Source organism: Terrapene carolina, unplaced genomic scaffold, assembly GCF_002925995.2.
Source record: "Terrapene carolina triunguis isolate 2854851 unplaced genomic scaffold, T_m_triunguis-2.0 Scaffold192, whole genome shotgun sequence".
In the NCBI taxonomy this organism is placed as follows: Eukaryota; Metazoa; Chordata; order Testudines; family Emydidae; genus Terrapene; species Terrapene triunguis.
The window spans coordinates 26311660-26328432 of NW_020664543.1; the positions used below are offsets into that span (position 1 = coordinate 26311660).

General features: G+C 50.4%; 1 protein-coding gene across 1 annotated transcript in view; it reads left to right on the forward strand.

Moving 5' to 3' along the window:
- Positions 1-13565: 13565 nt before the first annotated feature.
- The window catches only part of GAS7 (growth arrest specific 7), an 89791-nt gene continuing 86583 nt past the window's right edge, over positions 13566-16773 (forward strand). The window contains exon 1 of the mRNA XM_026654445.2: positions 13566-13668. Within this exon, the coding sequence (XP_026510230.1) occupies positions 13623-13668 (46 nt within the window). The 5' untranslated portion in view covers positions 13566-13622. The remainder of the gene's footprint in view (positions 13669-16773) is intronic.

Sequence of the window (16773 nt, forward strand, 5' to 3'; positions counted from 1 at the left end):
CCTGGCAGAACAGAGCCCAGCTAGTGGAATATTTGCCGAAACAGGAATCAGCTCATGTCAAACAAGACATGTTGACCGTAGCCCATTTGGAAGCCTGTCTCCTGCAGGCTGCTCATGAGCAGCAGTGTCCTTCTAGCCTCTAGACTATAGCAAGGCCAAGCATAGGAAGGAGCAGTGACATCACAGCATTTGAAAACCAAGATTGATAGAAAGAGGAGATGGGAAGTGGAGATGAGGAGCCCTCTCTGAGTCATGGCTGGGAAACCATTCAAGCTAGGAATAGGCATTTTTTGTTTGGAAGATATAACACAGAGTGGCGGCTGTGGTGATGAATGAGAGAGCTGGTGAGGGTGAGCAAAGCATGGCTGGCGAGGGGATCCTAGGAGGAGAGTCAGCTGAGCATACTGCTTATCAACTGGCTCCACAGCTCGTGGTCAGAGCAAAGCAAACAGCTAAGCTCATTATGCGGAGCACCACCAAAAGGCAGCAGCCACCTATGGGGGTGATCACACACTGCACCGACAGTGAGGGCAAGGAAGCTTTGCCTAAGGAGCTGGGCAAACTGGGACTTGGTGGCTGTGATGGGTTAGACCCCCCCCCCTTCTGGGATGCCACCTGATGTACTGGGGTTTCACTGAGCCCCTCCTGCTCCACTAGCCTGGATTCCCTCTCCCTGTTTTGCTGAATTAGGCTCTCCGGCCTCTTGCAGCACACACATACAGGTAGGGCCACACCCAGCTGCAGACACAGACTGAAGTCAGCTCTGTGTGAGAGGATTCACCCAGCACACACGTGTACACCCCCTTTGGGGAATAAACCCAAAATAATACTGTCTTGTGCTGTATAGAAAGATCTGCACAGTGCAAGCTCCTAAAAATTCACCCTCTCCCTCAATGTGAAAAGAAATATGCACAACGTCTTGCCCCCCCCCCCCAGTTAGAAATTGCACAAACTGGGTTTAATAATAAACAAAACAAATGTATTAACTATAAAAGGCAGATTTTAAGTGATTATAAGGGATAGCAAACAGAACAATGTTCTGTTTGCTATCCCTTATAATCACTTAAAATCTGATTACTGAGCAAATAAAACAAAACACACACACTAAGCTTAAGATCTTAAAGAGACTACTTTCAAAAAGTAATTTCTCACCCTAAATGTTATTTTAGGCAAGTTGCAGAGTTTCTGTAGCTTAGAGTTCCAGTTATTTCTTCTTACAGACTGGACCCCTGTCTCAGTCTGAACTCACCCCTGCCTTTCCCCTCAGGTTAGTTCCTTTGACCCCTCAGATACTTTCAGCAGTCTTTCTTCTTGGGTAGACAATGGAGGAAAGACCAGATTAGCCCCCTCCCAAGCCTTAAAAAGGATTTACCTAAGATGGGAAACCTTTGTCTGATCCCCATCCCCCTATAGAGGAAAAGTACTAGCAGTGTCCAAGGCGGTATTTTGTATCAGATGATCTTATCACCTGACCTTGCAGTGTCAAAGCAACTATGAAACCAGGTTTATTTGCAATGTCCACAGGAAGGAACTCCAGGCAGATGGGAGATCCACATCTTCAAAGACTCATTGTCTTTTTCTAATGGCCCATTAAGGCTGATTGCTTACTGTCTGGTGGGCATTTCCCCAAGTACACACACAGTTGTAATTGTTATATAGTCAATATTCCTAACTTCAGGTACAGAAATGATACATGCATACAAATTGGATAATCACATTTGCCAAATCATAACCTTTCCAGTGATATCTTACATGAGCCATCTTGCATAAAGTATATCTTATTTATGTCATATTCATATCATAACCATATTTCTATGATGAATATGGGGTGTAATGTCAGTGGCAAAGCCCCTTTAATTTTTAGTGGCCCCACAGTACCTTGTATTTTAAGATCCACTCAAAAGCTCCCCAGCCAGGGAACTCCTTGGCATTCCTTGCATTCGTGACGGGGTCCATGACATGTGCAGCCAGCAGACACTAGTGGAGCATGAACATGCCACCTCCCAGCCACCGATCAGTCTGCACAGATCTAGTAACCAGCTCTCCAGCCATGTGCTGCTTTCCAGAGCTGCCTGAAGTGGAGACGCTCTTATTGTGCAAACAGCTGAATGCTAGACTGCTTCAAAACCTGCGCATGCTGCAATCAGGAGAGTGTCACAGGAGAGTGCCCCTCACCCCACTCCCTTGCACAGCTGATACAATGGTGCCTCACAGCCCCAGAGCCCACGTGGGAGTCCTCCGTCTAGGAGAAAAATCCTGGCTTGTCAGACAAATGGTGTGTCATTGAAGTCCTTTGAAACATCACTATTAATTATGCCAAAGAGTTTGCTGTAACTCTCAATAGGCAAGAACCTGGTGCTGCTGGTGGCCTCCTATCCAGCAGCTGAGCTTTTCTAAATGGAAACATCGGGGACTCATTACGTTTGTGCTGCTGCCCACCCGCACTGGGAGCTCCTTGTTTCTTTTCCAGAGCACACCCATCCCCCATTTACAGTGACACTCCAGGCCAGAGTGGAGAGGGTTTGGGGACAAGAGATGTCTTGTCACTGACTGGCCCCTAGTTAATGGGAAAGGAAGGGCCGGTGCTGTGCTAACTGCACCCCAGCAAAGCTAGTGAGCCATGGCCAGAGACCTTCACTTCCCCTCAGGCTGCTCAGCAGACCTGCGGGATGATCCCATAGCCGTCAATCATTCAGCCTGATGAGAGAGGCCTAGGAACAGTATCACCAACCCCAAATTGCTAGAAATCAGCAGTCAGGCCCCCTAATACTGGCTTAATATATATGGAATTTTCAAAATAATCAGTGTTGGAGGCTTTTATTCACCTCCTGGCTTTTGAGCCTTTGGGTCCCGCTTGGATCATGTTTCCTGGCTTTTCTTCACAACCAGAGGGGTTAGAAAAAGATGTTTTAAAATGGAAGATTCTCTTGTAGTGACCTGACTCCAGGAGCTGGGGCTTTAAGGAGGCCTCATCTGGAGTACTGTGTCCAGTTTTGAGCCCCACACTACAAGAAGGATGTGGAAAAATTGGAAAGAGTCCAGCGGAGGGCAACAAAAATGATTAGGGGGCTGGAGCGCATGACGTATGAGGAGAGGCTGAGGGAACTGGGATTGTTTAGTCTCCAGAAGAGAAGAATGAGGGGGGATTTGATAGCAGCCTTCAACTACCTGAAGGGGGGTTCCAAAGAGGATGGAACTCGGCTGTTCTCAATGGTGGCAGATGACAGAACAAGGAGCAATGGTCTCAAGTTGCAGTGGGGGAGGTCTAGGTTGGATATTAGGAAACACTATTTCACTAGGAGGGTGGTGAAGCACTGGAATGGGTTACCTAGGGAGGTGGTGGAGTCTCCTTCCTTGGAGGTTTTTAAAGCCCGGCTTGACAAAGCCCTGTCTGGGATGATTTAGTTGGGAATTGGTCCTGCTTTGAGCAGGGGTTGGACTAGATGACCTCCTGAGGTCCCTTCCAACCCTGATATTCTATGATTCTATGATTCTATGATCACAAGAACTGGCCCCACTGTGGGGAGCCTCAAACCTTGGTAATGAGACAGGACTGGGACTGCCCCAGCCAGGGCCGGCTCCGGGCACCAGCTTAACAAGCAGGTGCTTGGGGCGGCCAAGGGAGAGGGGCAGCACCTGCGGCAATTTGGGGGCGGCAGGTCCCTCACTCCTTCTAGGAGCGAAGGACCTGTCGCCGAACTGCCGCCGCCGATCGCGGCTTTTTTTCCCCAATGACCGCTGCCGGTCACGATTGCGATCGCGGCATTTTTTTTTTTTTTTGCTTGGGGTGGCAGAAATGCTGGAGCTGGCCCTGGCCCCAGCACATTTGGTCACAAGATGTGGCCCTAAAAGCACCCCAGTGCCTGAAGGCCAGGGCTTTCCGGTACTAGCAGTCAGCCTCAGCTGGCCTGACCAGCTCAGCAGACTCAAGCTCACTGGTGTCATAACCTGTGTTTAGAAGGCATCATGGAAGGTGTCATGTGTACACTGACGACATGCTGATCATTATTATTATTGCGTGGTGCATGCACAGGTGATATGTGAAAAATTATAAATATGCCCTGGAAATATGTTCTTAAAATGTGGTTGGCAGGTAGGGCTTAAGTCACCTCACCGTGGACAAATGAATGTGGTTCCACCTGCGTGGCTGTGTCTCCAGTGTAAATTCAGCAAAGAGAGAATATACAAGTATATTTACATAAAAGCTAAATACCATAATCAAATTAGCAAATTGGGGAGGCAGCTGCTTAACTATCCGGGTGGGGAAGGGGACTGCAAAAATTCACAAGGTGTCAACTCCCTGACGCCCCCAGGAGGACTGCCTGGCTGTGAAAACAAAGATAAACTTTGAGGATAACAGGCAGACAGAAAAAGGCATTTTGGCATCCTTCACCTAAGGGGACAAAGAAAGGCCGCACTTTGGGTTCTGTGTTGGACCCTGGCTAAGGACTGGCCAGCCATCTGGAAGAACAAATGTGGTGGGAAAATTACTTTGCTTTGTTAAGTTAGAGTTGAGTCTTATAAGCGTATTTTTACTTTTGTTTGTTTGTAATCATTTCTATCCCAATTGCTTCTACTTGGTATCCCTGAAACATCTGCTCTTTGGTAATAAACTAAATCTTGTTTTATTACACAACCATCTCAGTGCACCTTATCAAATGGAAGGGTAAGATCCTCAGCCAAACTACCAGGCGGGTGCTGTGTCCCATCTCTTGAAAGGAGCAGAGAACTTGGTAAGGTTTTATGAGTGCTGCAGGGAGAGGGGCTGAGCAGTGCAGAGGAGACAGTTTTGGGGAGAGTTGGGACTGAAGTGCTGTTGGTGGTGTCACCCTGAGAGGCGTAACCAGGCTGGTGGAAGCCAGGGTGAGGCTGTCGTGCTGTGAGCAGGCTGCTGGCATCAGGGTGCTGAGCCAAAGCTGCACAGCACAGAAGCTCCCAGCGTTACAGGGAACACAACCCCCTACTGGTCTGGATTGATCCCCCAAAGCATCACTCACGGTAGTGATGGGCCAGCCCGAAGGAGACCAGAATGCCTGGAAAAAGGAGGGTGAGACCCTTGGAGCTCTCTTGAGTGCTTTGACTATTAAGTTAATTCAGATTGAAATGGCTCATCGTCTTGGTTTTTATTTCTAGCCTGCAGTAAAGGTAGCACACGTGTCTCAGAACTCCAACGTGCACTCCAGCTCGCAAGGGAACTGGGGAGCCGCCTCCTGCCCCCTCTTCATGTCAGTCACAGCAAGGGGTTTAGGGATATGACTGACTCATATTGCTCCTCTTTGCCCAACTCTGCAGGAGGGAGCTTAAGTTTGTTCCTTCAAAACTGCTGCCTGGGCCTGTCTTCCACCATGGAAGGCTGTGGGAGCACACAGGGGTCACGGAGGATTTCCAGCTGACCTGTCAGAATGTGTTCAGGCTGAGTCTGAGCCCTCTTGGTTTCCTAGACTTGCTTTAGTATTTGGGCTTTTCTCCTCCTCAGTCATGGGTATACGGCTGATCAGTGCAGACTGAGAGCGATGCCTATCAGATTGCCGGAGCTGTGAATTAGAGAGCAGGGCTGAGGCTGTTTCACTGCTGCAGTGAGAGTGACTCTTGGCTGCCGTTTGAAGAGAGAACTGTGCGGTGGCATGGTAGGTGTCCTTGCAGCGGAGCCTGGCTGAGCACTCTACCTGTGCACACAGCCTCATTACTGCACTTCTGCCTGGATCAGTCACTTCTCTGCAATTCCAGGTCATCCCAAATACCACAGCTTGAGCTGCCCAGCCCTCTGCTATATGCTCAGCTCATAGTGACCTTGACCAGCAGCTCTCTGGCCCATGGAGTTACCCTGGGGGGAGATCTGATCCAGGCTTCCTGTCTCCTGGATGAGACTTCAGTATAATGCCCCCAGACCCTGACCAGCTCCTGCACAGCCATGCCAGCTCTGGCCAGCCACCCTGGCCACCACGCTGCCCCCAGTACACAACAGTGGACACAAGAGTGTGGCCAACTCTCTCTATTCTATCTTGAGTTTTGTTCTATTTGGTATTTCAGTGAAGGCCCCAGCTCCTGAAATCACAGGAGCCCCAGAGAATCTCAGCTTTTGTCTGAGTGAAAAGTAAGTTTCCAGCACTTGTGGTTGTAGAGAAAACATTAAACCCTCCAGCATCCACAAGCAAATAGAAACCTCACCGCTATTATTTTTAAATCTCATGGTTTTGGGGTCTGACTAATTTTCAAATGCTTTCAGCTGGCAACACTGCAGTGACAATGACAATGCTGAGCACTCGGCAGCCATGGCTCTCCAGGTGCATCCCAAAAGGCAGCTGGGTGTACTGGCCCCATTACAGATGGCCCAGGGAGGGGACGTGATTCACACAAGGTCACCCAGCACATCAGTGGCAGAGTCACAAACAAGACCCAGATCCCCTGTCCCCCAGGCCTGGGCCCTGGAGCCAGATTTTCACAAGAGCTCAGGGCCAGGTTTCCAGGGGTGCTTGGCAGCTCCAACTGGGGCCGGACCTTTGAAAGAGCTCATCTCCCAGCCAGGTACCCACCTGCAGGAGATGTTCTGCACGATGCTCAGCATCCAAGGCCAGCCAGAGGGCCAAGCGTGGTGCAGAGTCTGGCCTCTGATTTGGGGGCCTTCCCAAGAGTTGGCCGATCTCTCCTCCCCCAGCCTTAGGCTCCACACTCTTTCCCTCTACTGGTTCAACCTTCACTTTTTCTCCCCCACATCATCATCATTTCATTTCTTTTGCCTGCCCCAGAACTTCTAGGACAGTGTTTCCGTCATGTTCTACTCTTAAAGGGACATGCACACCTTCCCAGGCAGAAGTCATCTAGTTTTCCTCCCCTCAGAATGACTGGAAAAGGGGGCAGGTGGAAGTGGGAGGAACAGGACTGTGTTGGCAATGGAGACAGAAGGGAAGAAGTGCAAGAGCGGGTGCAGCAGCCTGGCTGTAGGGGTGGGCACAGGGCTCCACTGAAATGCTGTTAAAGTGACGAGCACCATGTGAGCAAGGGCAGGGCTTGGGACATAGCTATACAACACCCCAGTGATGCCTTTCCCATTAGCAAGGTCCTGTTCCTGTGTCTCCCTGATCCTGGGCCTTTGAAACGCCACCTGCGGCTGTGCATCCAAGGTAGTGTGTTATAATCTCTCCAGCAGGAGTCCGGAAGGCCCTGTGTCCAGGGCTCTCCTAGCTCAGGCTGTCACCCGGACAGCGTTCCCGCCCTTTCGTTTGGGAATGCCATCAGAAAAAGAAAGGCATTTGTCTGGCAGATTTGTTCCTGCTCAGTCTGTTCCACAGGTTGCTGTCTTGTGTGACAGAGCAGAGGGGGGTGATGTGTCTCTCCCCCTCCCCTTAGTATCCCTCCCACAGCTGCAGGTTTGTTATGAGCCCTGGGGGCTGAGAGCCACCAAACAAAACTATAAGAGAACACTCCCCCTCAAAGCCAAAGCCAAAGCCAAAGCCTGCTGGCCCTGGCCAAGTGACTCTGTTTTCACTTGCCCTCGTGGGTAGGGGCAAAGGGCACATGACACTTTGTGCTGAGAGAGGGAAGGGCTTGATCTAGTAGTTCCCTGTCCTAGTTTAGGATGCAAACCCCCACACCATGCCTGATATTGGGTGCATTAATCTGCAAGCCCAGAAACGGTGAGCTCTAGTCCCAGCTCTTCCACTGACTGGTGTTAACATTTCTGTGCTTAACAGCCATCTTTGTGAGCCCAGGTGTCATGCCATAGGGGTCACGCTCATTCGCCCATCTCCTTGAAAGGAGAGCTACAAAGAGTTACCCCTATCAGTCCCTGGAAAAATCATGGAGCAGGTCCTCAAGGAATCAATTATGAAACACTTAGAGGAGAGGAAAGTGATCAGGAACGGTCAGCATGGATTCACCAAGGGGAAGTCGTGCCTGACTAACCTAATTGCCTTCTATGATGAGATAACTGGCTCTGTGGATGAGGGGAAAGCAGTGGATGTGTTATTCCTTAACTTTAGCAAAGCTTTTGATACGGTCTCCCACAGAATTCTTGCCGCCAAGTTAAAGAAGTATGGGCTGGATGAATGGACTGTAAGGTGGATAGAAAGCTGGCTAGATCGTCGGGCTCAACGGGTAGTGATCAATGGCTCCATGTCTAGTTGGCAGCCAGTTTCAAGCGGAGTGCCCCTATGGTCGGTCCTGGGGCCAGTTTTGTTTAATATCTTTATTAATGATCTGGAGGATGGTGTGGACTGCACTTTCAGCAAGTTTGCAGATGACACTAAACTGGGAGGCATGATAGATACGCTGGAGGGTAGGGATCAGATACAGAGGGACCTAGACAAATTAGAGGATTGGGCCAAAAAAAACCTGATGAGGTTCAACAAGGACAAGTGCAGAGTCCTGCACTTAGGACGGAAGAATCCTATGCACTGCTACAGACTAGGGACCGAATGGCTAGGTAGCAGTTCTGCAGAAAAGGACCTAGGGGTCACAGTGGACAAGAAGCTGGATATAAGTCAACAGTGTGCTCTTGTTGCCAAGAAGGCTAATGGCATTTTGGGCTGTATAAGTAGGGGCATTGCCAGCAGATCGAGGAACGTGATCGTTCCCCTTTATTCGACATTGGTGAGGCCTCATCTGGAGTACTGTGTCCAGTTTTGGGCCCCACACTACAAGAAGGATGTGGAAATATTGGAAAGAGTCCAGCAGAGGGCAACAAAAATGATTAGGGGTCTGGAGCACATGACTTATGAGGAGAGGCTGAGGGAACTGGGATTGTTTAGTCTCCAGAAGAGAAGAATGAGGGGGGATTTGATAGCTGCTTTCAACTACCTGAAGGGGGGTTCCGAAGAGGATGGAGCTCGGCTGTTCTCAGTGGTGGCAGATGACAGAACAAGGAGCAATGGTCTTAAGTTGCAGTGGGGGAGGTCTAGGTTGGATATTAGGAAACACTATTTCACGAGGAGGGTGGTGAAGCACTGGAATGCTTTACCTAGGGAGGTGGTGGAATCTCCTTCCTTGGAGGTTTTTAAGGCCCGGCTTGACAAAGCCCTGGCTGGGATGATTTAGTTGGGAATTGGTCCTGCTTTGAGCAGGGGGTTGGACTAGATGACCTCCTGAGGTCCCTTCCAACCCTGATATTCTATGATTCTATCAGCGATGAGACCAGAGCCCAGGTCCTGCAGAGAGCAGAGCTGCACTTACTCCACTTTGCCACCCAGGGGTTCAGAAGGACAGTGTCACCCACCCTAGCTCCACGTTGCCCTCTAGCAGCTAGACCACATGTACACGTGTTTCAGAGTGGTAGCCGTGTTAGTCTGCATCAGCAAAAACAACGAGGAGTACTTGTGGCACCTTAGAGACTAACAAATTTATTTGAGCATAAGCTTTCGTGGGCTAAAACCCACTTCATCGGATGCATGCAGTTTTATTTGGACATATTCCTAGAGGTCCTGTGAATGAGATCTGATTTGGGGCCCACCAGCAGAGCTTGCATCACTGCAGGCTGGAAGATGCAGGGTCAGTGAGGTGGGGCCCACTCACTGAAGAGCAAGGATTAAATAAATATTCCTCAGGTACCTCATTCAGTGGGCACTACCCAGAGGGCTTTCCTGGAGCGTGAATCAGGCCTTGAAAAGGGTGTGAGTAATGTGGAGCTCTCATCACATGTAATTAAAGACTGTCTCTGGATGCACATGCCTGGGGGCTGAGCAGAGGGGGCATGGCCCCCTAAGAGCCTCGGTTTTGCCTCTTCTGAGGTTTGAGTGCTTGGCTTTGGAACCTGAACCTTGTGTAAATGCAGATTTGAGACTGAACAGGTCTAGTGGCATATAGCTCTGGTGTTAGCGATGCCTGGGCAGGAACAGCTAAACACCATGCACCATAGCATGGGACTGAGTCCTCTACATGCGTTGTTATGCCTGGTGATCTAGGTTATGGTACTAGCCCTCAGTAGTGCCTTGATTTGACATGCTGGCTGGCACAACCGGGACAAGGGCGGTCAGACCTAGTGGTTGGAGCAGCAGTCGGGCTGAGTCAGGTACTGGCAGGTCAGAGTCTGAGACCAGCCAGAGGGCGAATGGAGAGTCAGGCAGGATCAGGTCACCAGGAGATCGGGGTCAGACGCCAGCTTGCAGGCAGCAATTGAAGAGCAAAGCCAAGGACAAACCAGGGCTGGAAGCCAGAGTCTAGGGTCTATTGTGAGTAGGTACTGGAGCTGTCACTTCCTGGTTTAAGCCCTAGTATCAGCCAATCAGTGGGCTATAAGGGGCTGCCACTCAGGGCCTGCTGGGCCAAGTAGGGTCAGCTGTGGGGGTGGGCAGGCTGGGCGATGCCCAACTTATGCCTTCCTCGGGAGGCACTTCCAGAGCAGGGGAGTCCTGTCTCTCCTGCTCCCTCCTGCTGCTCTTCAGCTGTCTGCTGCCACCACTGCTCCTGCCCCCTCCCCCCGCGTGGAGCTGCCCCTGGCCAACCTGCTCCTGAGAGCCTCCTGTGTGCTGTGCAGAGGGCGGGGGCTGATGTTGGGGAGTCCCCATCCTCCTGCCTGTGTACCCGGTCTCCGCTGAGCTGGGGTGGGGAGACAGGAGTCTGTGTGTGTGCTGCTGCGCTGCTCTGGGTTAGGAGTGGGAGCTGCTGGCAACTGCTGCTGGACTGAGCAAGCCTTCAGAGTGCTGAGCTTAAAGCAGGGGTGGGCAAACTTTTTGGCCCAAGGGCCACATGGGAATAGAAATTGTATGGAGGGCCATGAATGCTTACAAAATTGGGGTTGGGGTGCGGGAGGGGGTATGGGCTCTGGAGTGGGGTTGGGGATGAGGAGTTTGGGGTGTAGGAGGGTGCTCTGGGCTGGGACTGAGGGGTTCGGAGGGCGGGAGGCAGATCAGGGCTGGGGCAGGGGGTTGGGGCATGGGTAGAGGCTCAGGGGTGTGGCCCCCGACCCCGTGGCCCAGCCGGAGCGGGCCGAGCCACCCACGTGGTGCAGCCCCCGACCCAGCGCCCCGGCTGGAGCGGGGCTGAGCCGCTTGGTGCGGCTCAGGGGCCGGCTTAACACACACACACACACACACACACACACACACTCTCTGTCTCTCTCTCTCACATTCCCCCAACACACACATTTGTATTGTTGTTATTACTTCTTGGTATTTCCTATCGAAATGTGCAAGGCACATATAGTCTGTGTAATTTTATTCTTTCAAAGTTCGTTAAGGATTACAGTGCTGTTATTTTATTTTTTTGACTGAGAAATAATTTTATTTCTCTCTTATGCTTAAATTTAATTCTTTGAGTAGTCAGTTCTAAAATGCCTAACCTGTCCTTGCTGGAGTAATTATCATTATTACTTTTATTATCATATTGTGCTTTGTCATTTATTATTTAAAGTGGTACAATCAAATAATAGTATCCTCCTAGAATGTAAATTTAGCTTGTAGTCATCTTAGCAGTGTCAGTTTAAAAAACATTAGGTAAACACACAACTTGAGACACTGTGCAGAATTGTATAATTTTCAAATTGTATTTTTAATTATATCTGTAAAATAACTTATACTTTGTATGAAAATAAATGCAGTTCCAAGTATGATACTAATAGCAATGATGGAGTCAAATTTGAGTTTCACGTACATGATTGTGATCGGTAAACATAAATGCAAAAATAATTAGAAAAATAAATTCCCTTTCTTAATAAAAGAGTAAAAACCCTTACTCACATATGTTAAAATTACGTAAATACATTTTTAGTGGAGTGAAAAAAACCTAACTGAAATATAGTAGATAGTGGCAGTAACAGAGTGTGTCTGTTAGGGAAAGTAAGCCGATTTTAAACAGATTTTATTTATTTTTATTTTTCTCTACTAAAGATAGTGTACAAAGTATCAAACTCGTGTTTCTGATATCTGTGTTAAAGCCGCAGAGTTGATCTGTCTAGGTTTGGGATTGGGAATATTTTGCTGTATTATCTCCTCATTGTTCTAAATTTACATATAAACTGAAAATGTGGCTTTAATTGGTGTTTGTATATATTTTTTCTTTCTTTATATAACAATTAAATACAATGCTCCTGTCAGCTAATTCCTACGTTATTATCTCCAAAAACACTATAGTTTTCGGGAACCTAAGTAGTCCCTGGAATCACGGTTAAAGTTGCCTTCCACCCCACAAAATCTGAAATGGTGCCCCGGTGAGCCAGGAGTGATTACAGGGCTGCAGGAAGGCAGTGGGCTCTGGCAAGATGCAGCCCCTGTGTGACAGTACAAAGCCCACGTTAAGCCACAGGCTGAGTGCCAGACACCACAAGTCACAGCAGCAGCGCAGAAGTAAGGGTGGCAATACACCATATACCATGCCACCCTTATTTCTGCGCTGCTGCTGGCAGTGGCGTTGCCTTCAGAGCTGGGTGCCCGACCAGCAGCTGCCGCTATCAGTCCACCCTGCCAGTGCTTAATTGGTGCCAGGACTGAGATCTGGCAGCTCTTTCAATACAAATTAAGCACCAAGGGAAGGCAGCAGGGCCTGAAAGTGTGGAGATGGGGGGAGGGGGAGAGGGGAAAGCCTAGGGAACCTATGGGGGCCAAGGGTGATGGGGAAACCAAAATACAAGTTCGCCCAGGGCACCATTTTCCCTAAGGCTGGCCCTGCTGCCAAGCCCAGCCTCACAGGCTCCTCCCATGGGTCCAGCCTAAGCCTGCAGTGGTGTCAGCAGCACACCATCCCTGTGGGTCCAGGTTCCTACACTGGCTCCGTGGCTAGCCCACGTTTTCCTGGGCTGCTTGGCAGACTTTTCCTCAGTTCTTGCTTGTGCCGGTGTTGACAGCAGAGCTGGAGCCCCAGGAGAATACAGTGAGGTCAGGCCTGGGATTCCCTGATGGGTACATGCAGCAGCCAAGGGTCTGTCCACACAGCAAAGAAAACCTGCAGCTGGCCCATGCCAGCCGACTTGGGCTCGCAGTGCTCAGGCTGTGGGGCAGTTTCACTGCTGTGTGGATTTGTGGGCTCTAGGAACCTGCGGGGTGGGAGGGTCCCAGAGCTCAGGCTCCAGCCCAAGCCCAGAAGTGTGCACAGCAATTAACCAGCCCCACAGCCCGAGTCAGGTGGCAAAGGCCAACCATGGGTTTTTCTTTGCTGTGTAGACAGACCCTAGTGGCCCAGGCAGGGACTTTCCCTCTCACAGCCTGGCCTGCTCACTGCCTGCTTTGCACCTTGCTGTTCAATGAGTCACATTGCTCCTCCCCAGAGAGCCTCTGCCTCCCAGACTCCTCCCAAAGTCATGTGCTCTGCACAGCATGTTGTATTAGCATAAAGAGTTGATACAAGACACACAGCAGACCCTCACACTCTGTGCCACTCCAGGGAACGTCTCCAGGAGATGAGGGGTGCTGCACGATCTTGTTGGAATCCAGGGCACTCTTGACAGGCTGCGGATGGGCAGAGAATAGGGGGGTAGAATTGGCAATTATTAGCTGTGTTTGTTTGTCTCACTCCTGCCCCAAGACGTCCAGATTGTACGCCCACTTTCCGTATCCATCTCTGTTTAGACTTTGCCTTGTCTGAAAGCCAGCTTAACAGGACTCTCTTCTTCTTCCCAGCAGAAACCCAGGAAGGTCACTCCTCAGCCAGGAGAAGATTCTCTGAATTGCCCTCTGCCTCCCGGCTGGCAGAGCTACATGTCTCCCCAGGGCCACAGGTACTATGTGAACACCTTCACCAACGGTAAGCCCCATTCAAGCTCGTAGCACCTTGGCTCTGCTGTAATGAAGGGTCTCACAGGTCTGTTTCTGGGTGTTTCTAATTCACCTCTGGGCTGGTCCACACTGGTTTTCAGGGAAATAATGCAAAGAACAAAAGCATGTGAATGGTACAAATAAATTTCATTGACAAATTCCAGCGACATCAAGAGGAACTCCAAGGAAGCACGGTTAAGCACTCACTCCGAAGTGCCAGAGTGAGGGATGTCTGTGCCACCTTAATGCTGACCCTGCAAGTGTGTGCTGTAAGAGGCCGTCTTTAGTTCCATGGTACTTTTCTGGCGTACAGGATTCAGACTGGTGCATGGCTGATTTCAGACATGGCCATTATAGTTTTAAACTGAAAACTATTTTTTCCATCAGCTAACAAAAATGTCTGTGTGATTCCAAGTGCAAAGTGTTCCATCGCATAAGGTAGTGATAATGGCAGTCCATGTGTCTTGGCTCTTACAGAGCCCATGTGCTGTGGTAATTGGTGCTTTATAGGCAGAGGGATAAATATGGATGTAGAACCACTGATCGTGTGTAGTCACTTAGAGTTTGAATGTTGTAAGTTTGTTCTGATCTCCTATAAATGAAAAATGTCTGTGGGTTAAAACTTCCAAAAGTGGTTACGTGACTTAGGAGCCAAAGTCCTCTTTTCCAAAGGCCCTTAGGCATTTAGGAGCCAATCTTACTGGATGTCAATGGAACTTCAGCTCCTGTGTCACTTGGGCACTTTTGAAAATTTTACCCTAATTCTTAAACTTGCAAAAAGACCCCATTTCTAACCTGAACTGAGTGTGTGTCAATGCAAGAGGTCTGTGGATAGCCTGAACCAGTGGCTCTAAGGGCTGTGAAATAGCTTGGGATAAGCACAGAATAAACTGACAGGAACCCTTTCATCTTCCTTGGTCTGAGCCAAATCTCTCTAGATTTGAGCCACTGGCGTCAGAAAGAGAATGTAATTTTCAAACATGGTGCTTAGACCACTCAGGCTGCCACCCCCTCCCAAGAGGGCCTGTGCTCTGGATTGCTGCTTTGGGGACTGCCTTTTTCATTTCCTTTTAAAATCAGCTTTTCTCTTCACTCTAAAATGTTTGTGCCAAACATTCCCCCCCAATTTGTTCAGGCTCTGTGCATGTGTAACCCACACACCGCCTGGGTGTGGTGTTCTGTCCCCTCTAGTGGCACCAAGACCACTTAGAGAGAGATTAATGAGTCTGCTCTACAGCCTTAGCTAACAGCCATGTGACTTTTAGCTCATGCAGTAGAGGCTCATGTATTTAGCTCCAGAGGTCCCAGGCTTGATCCCGCCCGCCAACGACCGGGGTCTGTCGGTGTTACACATAGCCAGAGATGCTGGGAGAGAAGAGCGGACTTTGCTCCTGCCCCCATGCAGTGGTCTGGTCCTCCAAGCTGCAGGGGCAGATGATAATAATGAGAGGTGTCCCCAGAGCTGTATCTTTACAAGACATCATCCCAGCATTCCTGACAAGCTCCACACAGAGCTAGGGCAGAGCCAGTGGCCTACTTTTCCAGATGGTGAAACGGGGTGGAAAAGTAGCTTCCCAAGGCTGTGCAGCAAGGAAGTGTCCGATGGGGTAGTGGAACCGAGGGCAGTGCTAACCCACACCCCACATGGCCAGCCCACCCTGCATATCCAGCTGCCTGTAGTCTCTCCACTCTTCTGTGTGCACAGTCAGGCTGACACAAAGTCGTGGCCAACTCTCACACAGCACTTTCTCCACTGGAGATCTCAAAGTGCTGACAAAGGGGAGGCACAAGTAGCCCTATTTTCCAGGCAGCATAACTAAGGGTACGTCTACACTACCCACCGGATCTGCGGGTAGCGATCTATCTATCGGGGATCGATTTATCGCATGTAGTGTAGACACGATAAATCGATCCCCGATCGCTCTCCCGTCGACTGCTGCACTCCAGCTCGGCGAGAGGCGGAAGCAAAGTCGACGGGGGAGCTGCGGCCGTCGATCCCACGCTGTGAGGACGCGAAGTAAGTAATTTTAATTCGATCTAAGATACGTCGACTTCAGCTATGCTATTCTCGTAGCTGAAGTTGCGTATCTTAGATCGATCACCCCTCCCCCCCCCCACAGTGTAGACCAGGCTTAAGCATCTCTCAAGCCACTATTTCTGAGAGGTTCTGTCAGCTGGTTTCTGAGGCAGGGATCTATCGTCACATCAGAGATATGGCTCCTGGTATCTGCTCTGCACAAGTCCCCCTACTGTCATTCATCATTCCTCATAAGTTGCCCCATCAGTTCAGGAAGAGGCGTGACATTTACAGTCCACGCGTGGCATGTGACTGGAGGATTCCCAAAGCAGCAGCGGTGAAGTGCAGAGCATAGCTAAGGCCAGTTGTAAGCATGGGTGGGAATAGAACGTGGCTTTATTGAGCCCTGGGCTCATAGGTGCTGGAACGAGGGGTGCTGGGGGTGTGGCTGCACCCCCTGGCTGGAGTTGGTTTCCATCATATAGAGGGTTTACAGTTTGGTTCAATGGCTCTCAGCCCCCCCCACCCCCCATAAAAATTGTTCCAGCACCTATGCCTGGGCTCTGAGGTGCTCAGGGTGGGGTGAAGAAGGCAGGGGAGAGTGGGGACCCTGTTTCAAGGCTGTGTGACTCCCAGAACAGCTGAGTGCTGATGGCTGTAGGGCATTCTAGGGGTTCTTTAACTGCACTCCATGTCTGCTGCTGCCAGCGCTGGTGATAAGCCATAGAACGGGGTGGCCAAACCATGGCTCATGAGCCGCATGCGGCTCTTTTACAGTTAAAGTGCGGCTCGTGGAGGACCCCCTCTCCATCCCCCACCTACCAAACTGCGGGGGAGCTCGGGGCTTCTGCCCTGCAGCGGGGTGGTAGGGCTAGGGGCCATAGGTAGCACGTGACTCCTGACCTCCCCTCCGTGGGACCCTCATCCCCCTGCCCTCCCCTGCTGCGGGGCCCTAGTCCCACTACCCTCCCCCACTGCAGGGCCCTCATCCTTCTGCCCTCCCCTGCCATGGTGCCCTCATCTCCTGCCCTCCCCCGCCATGTGGCCCTCGTCCCTCTGACCTCCCCCCCCCCGGTA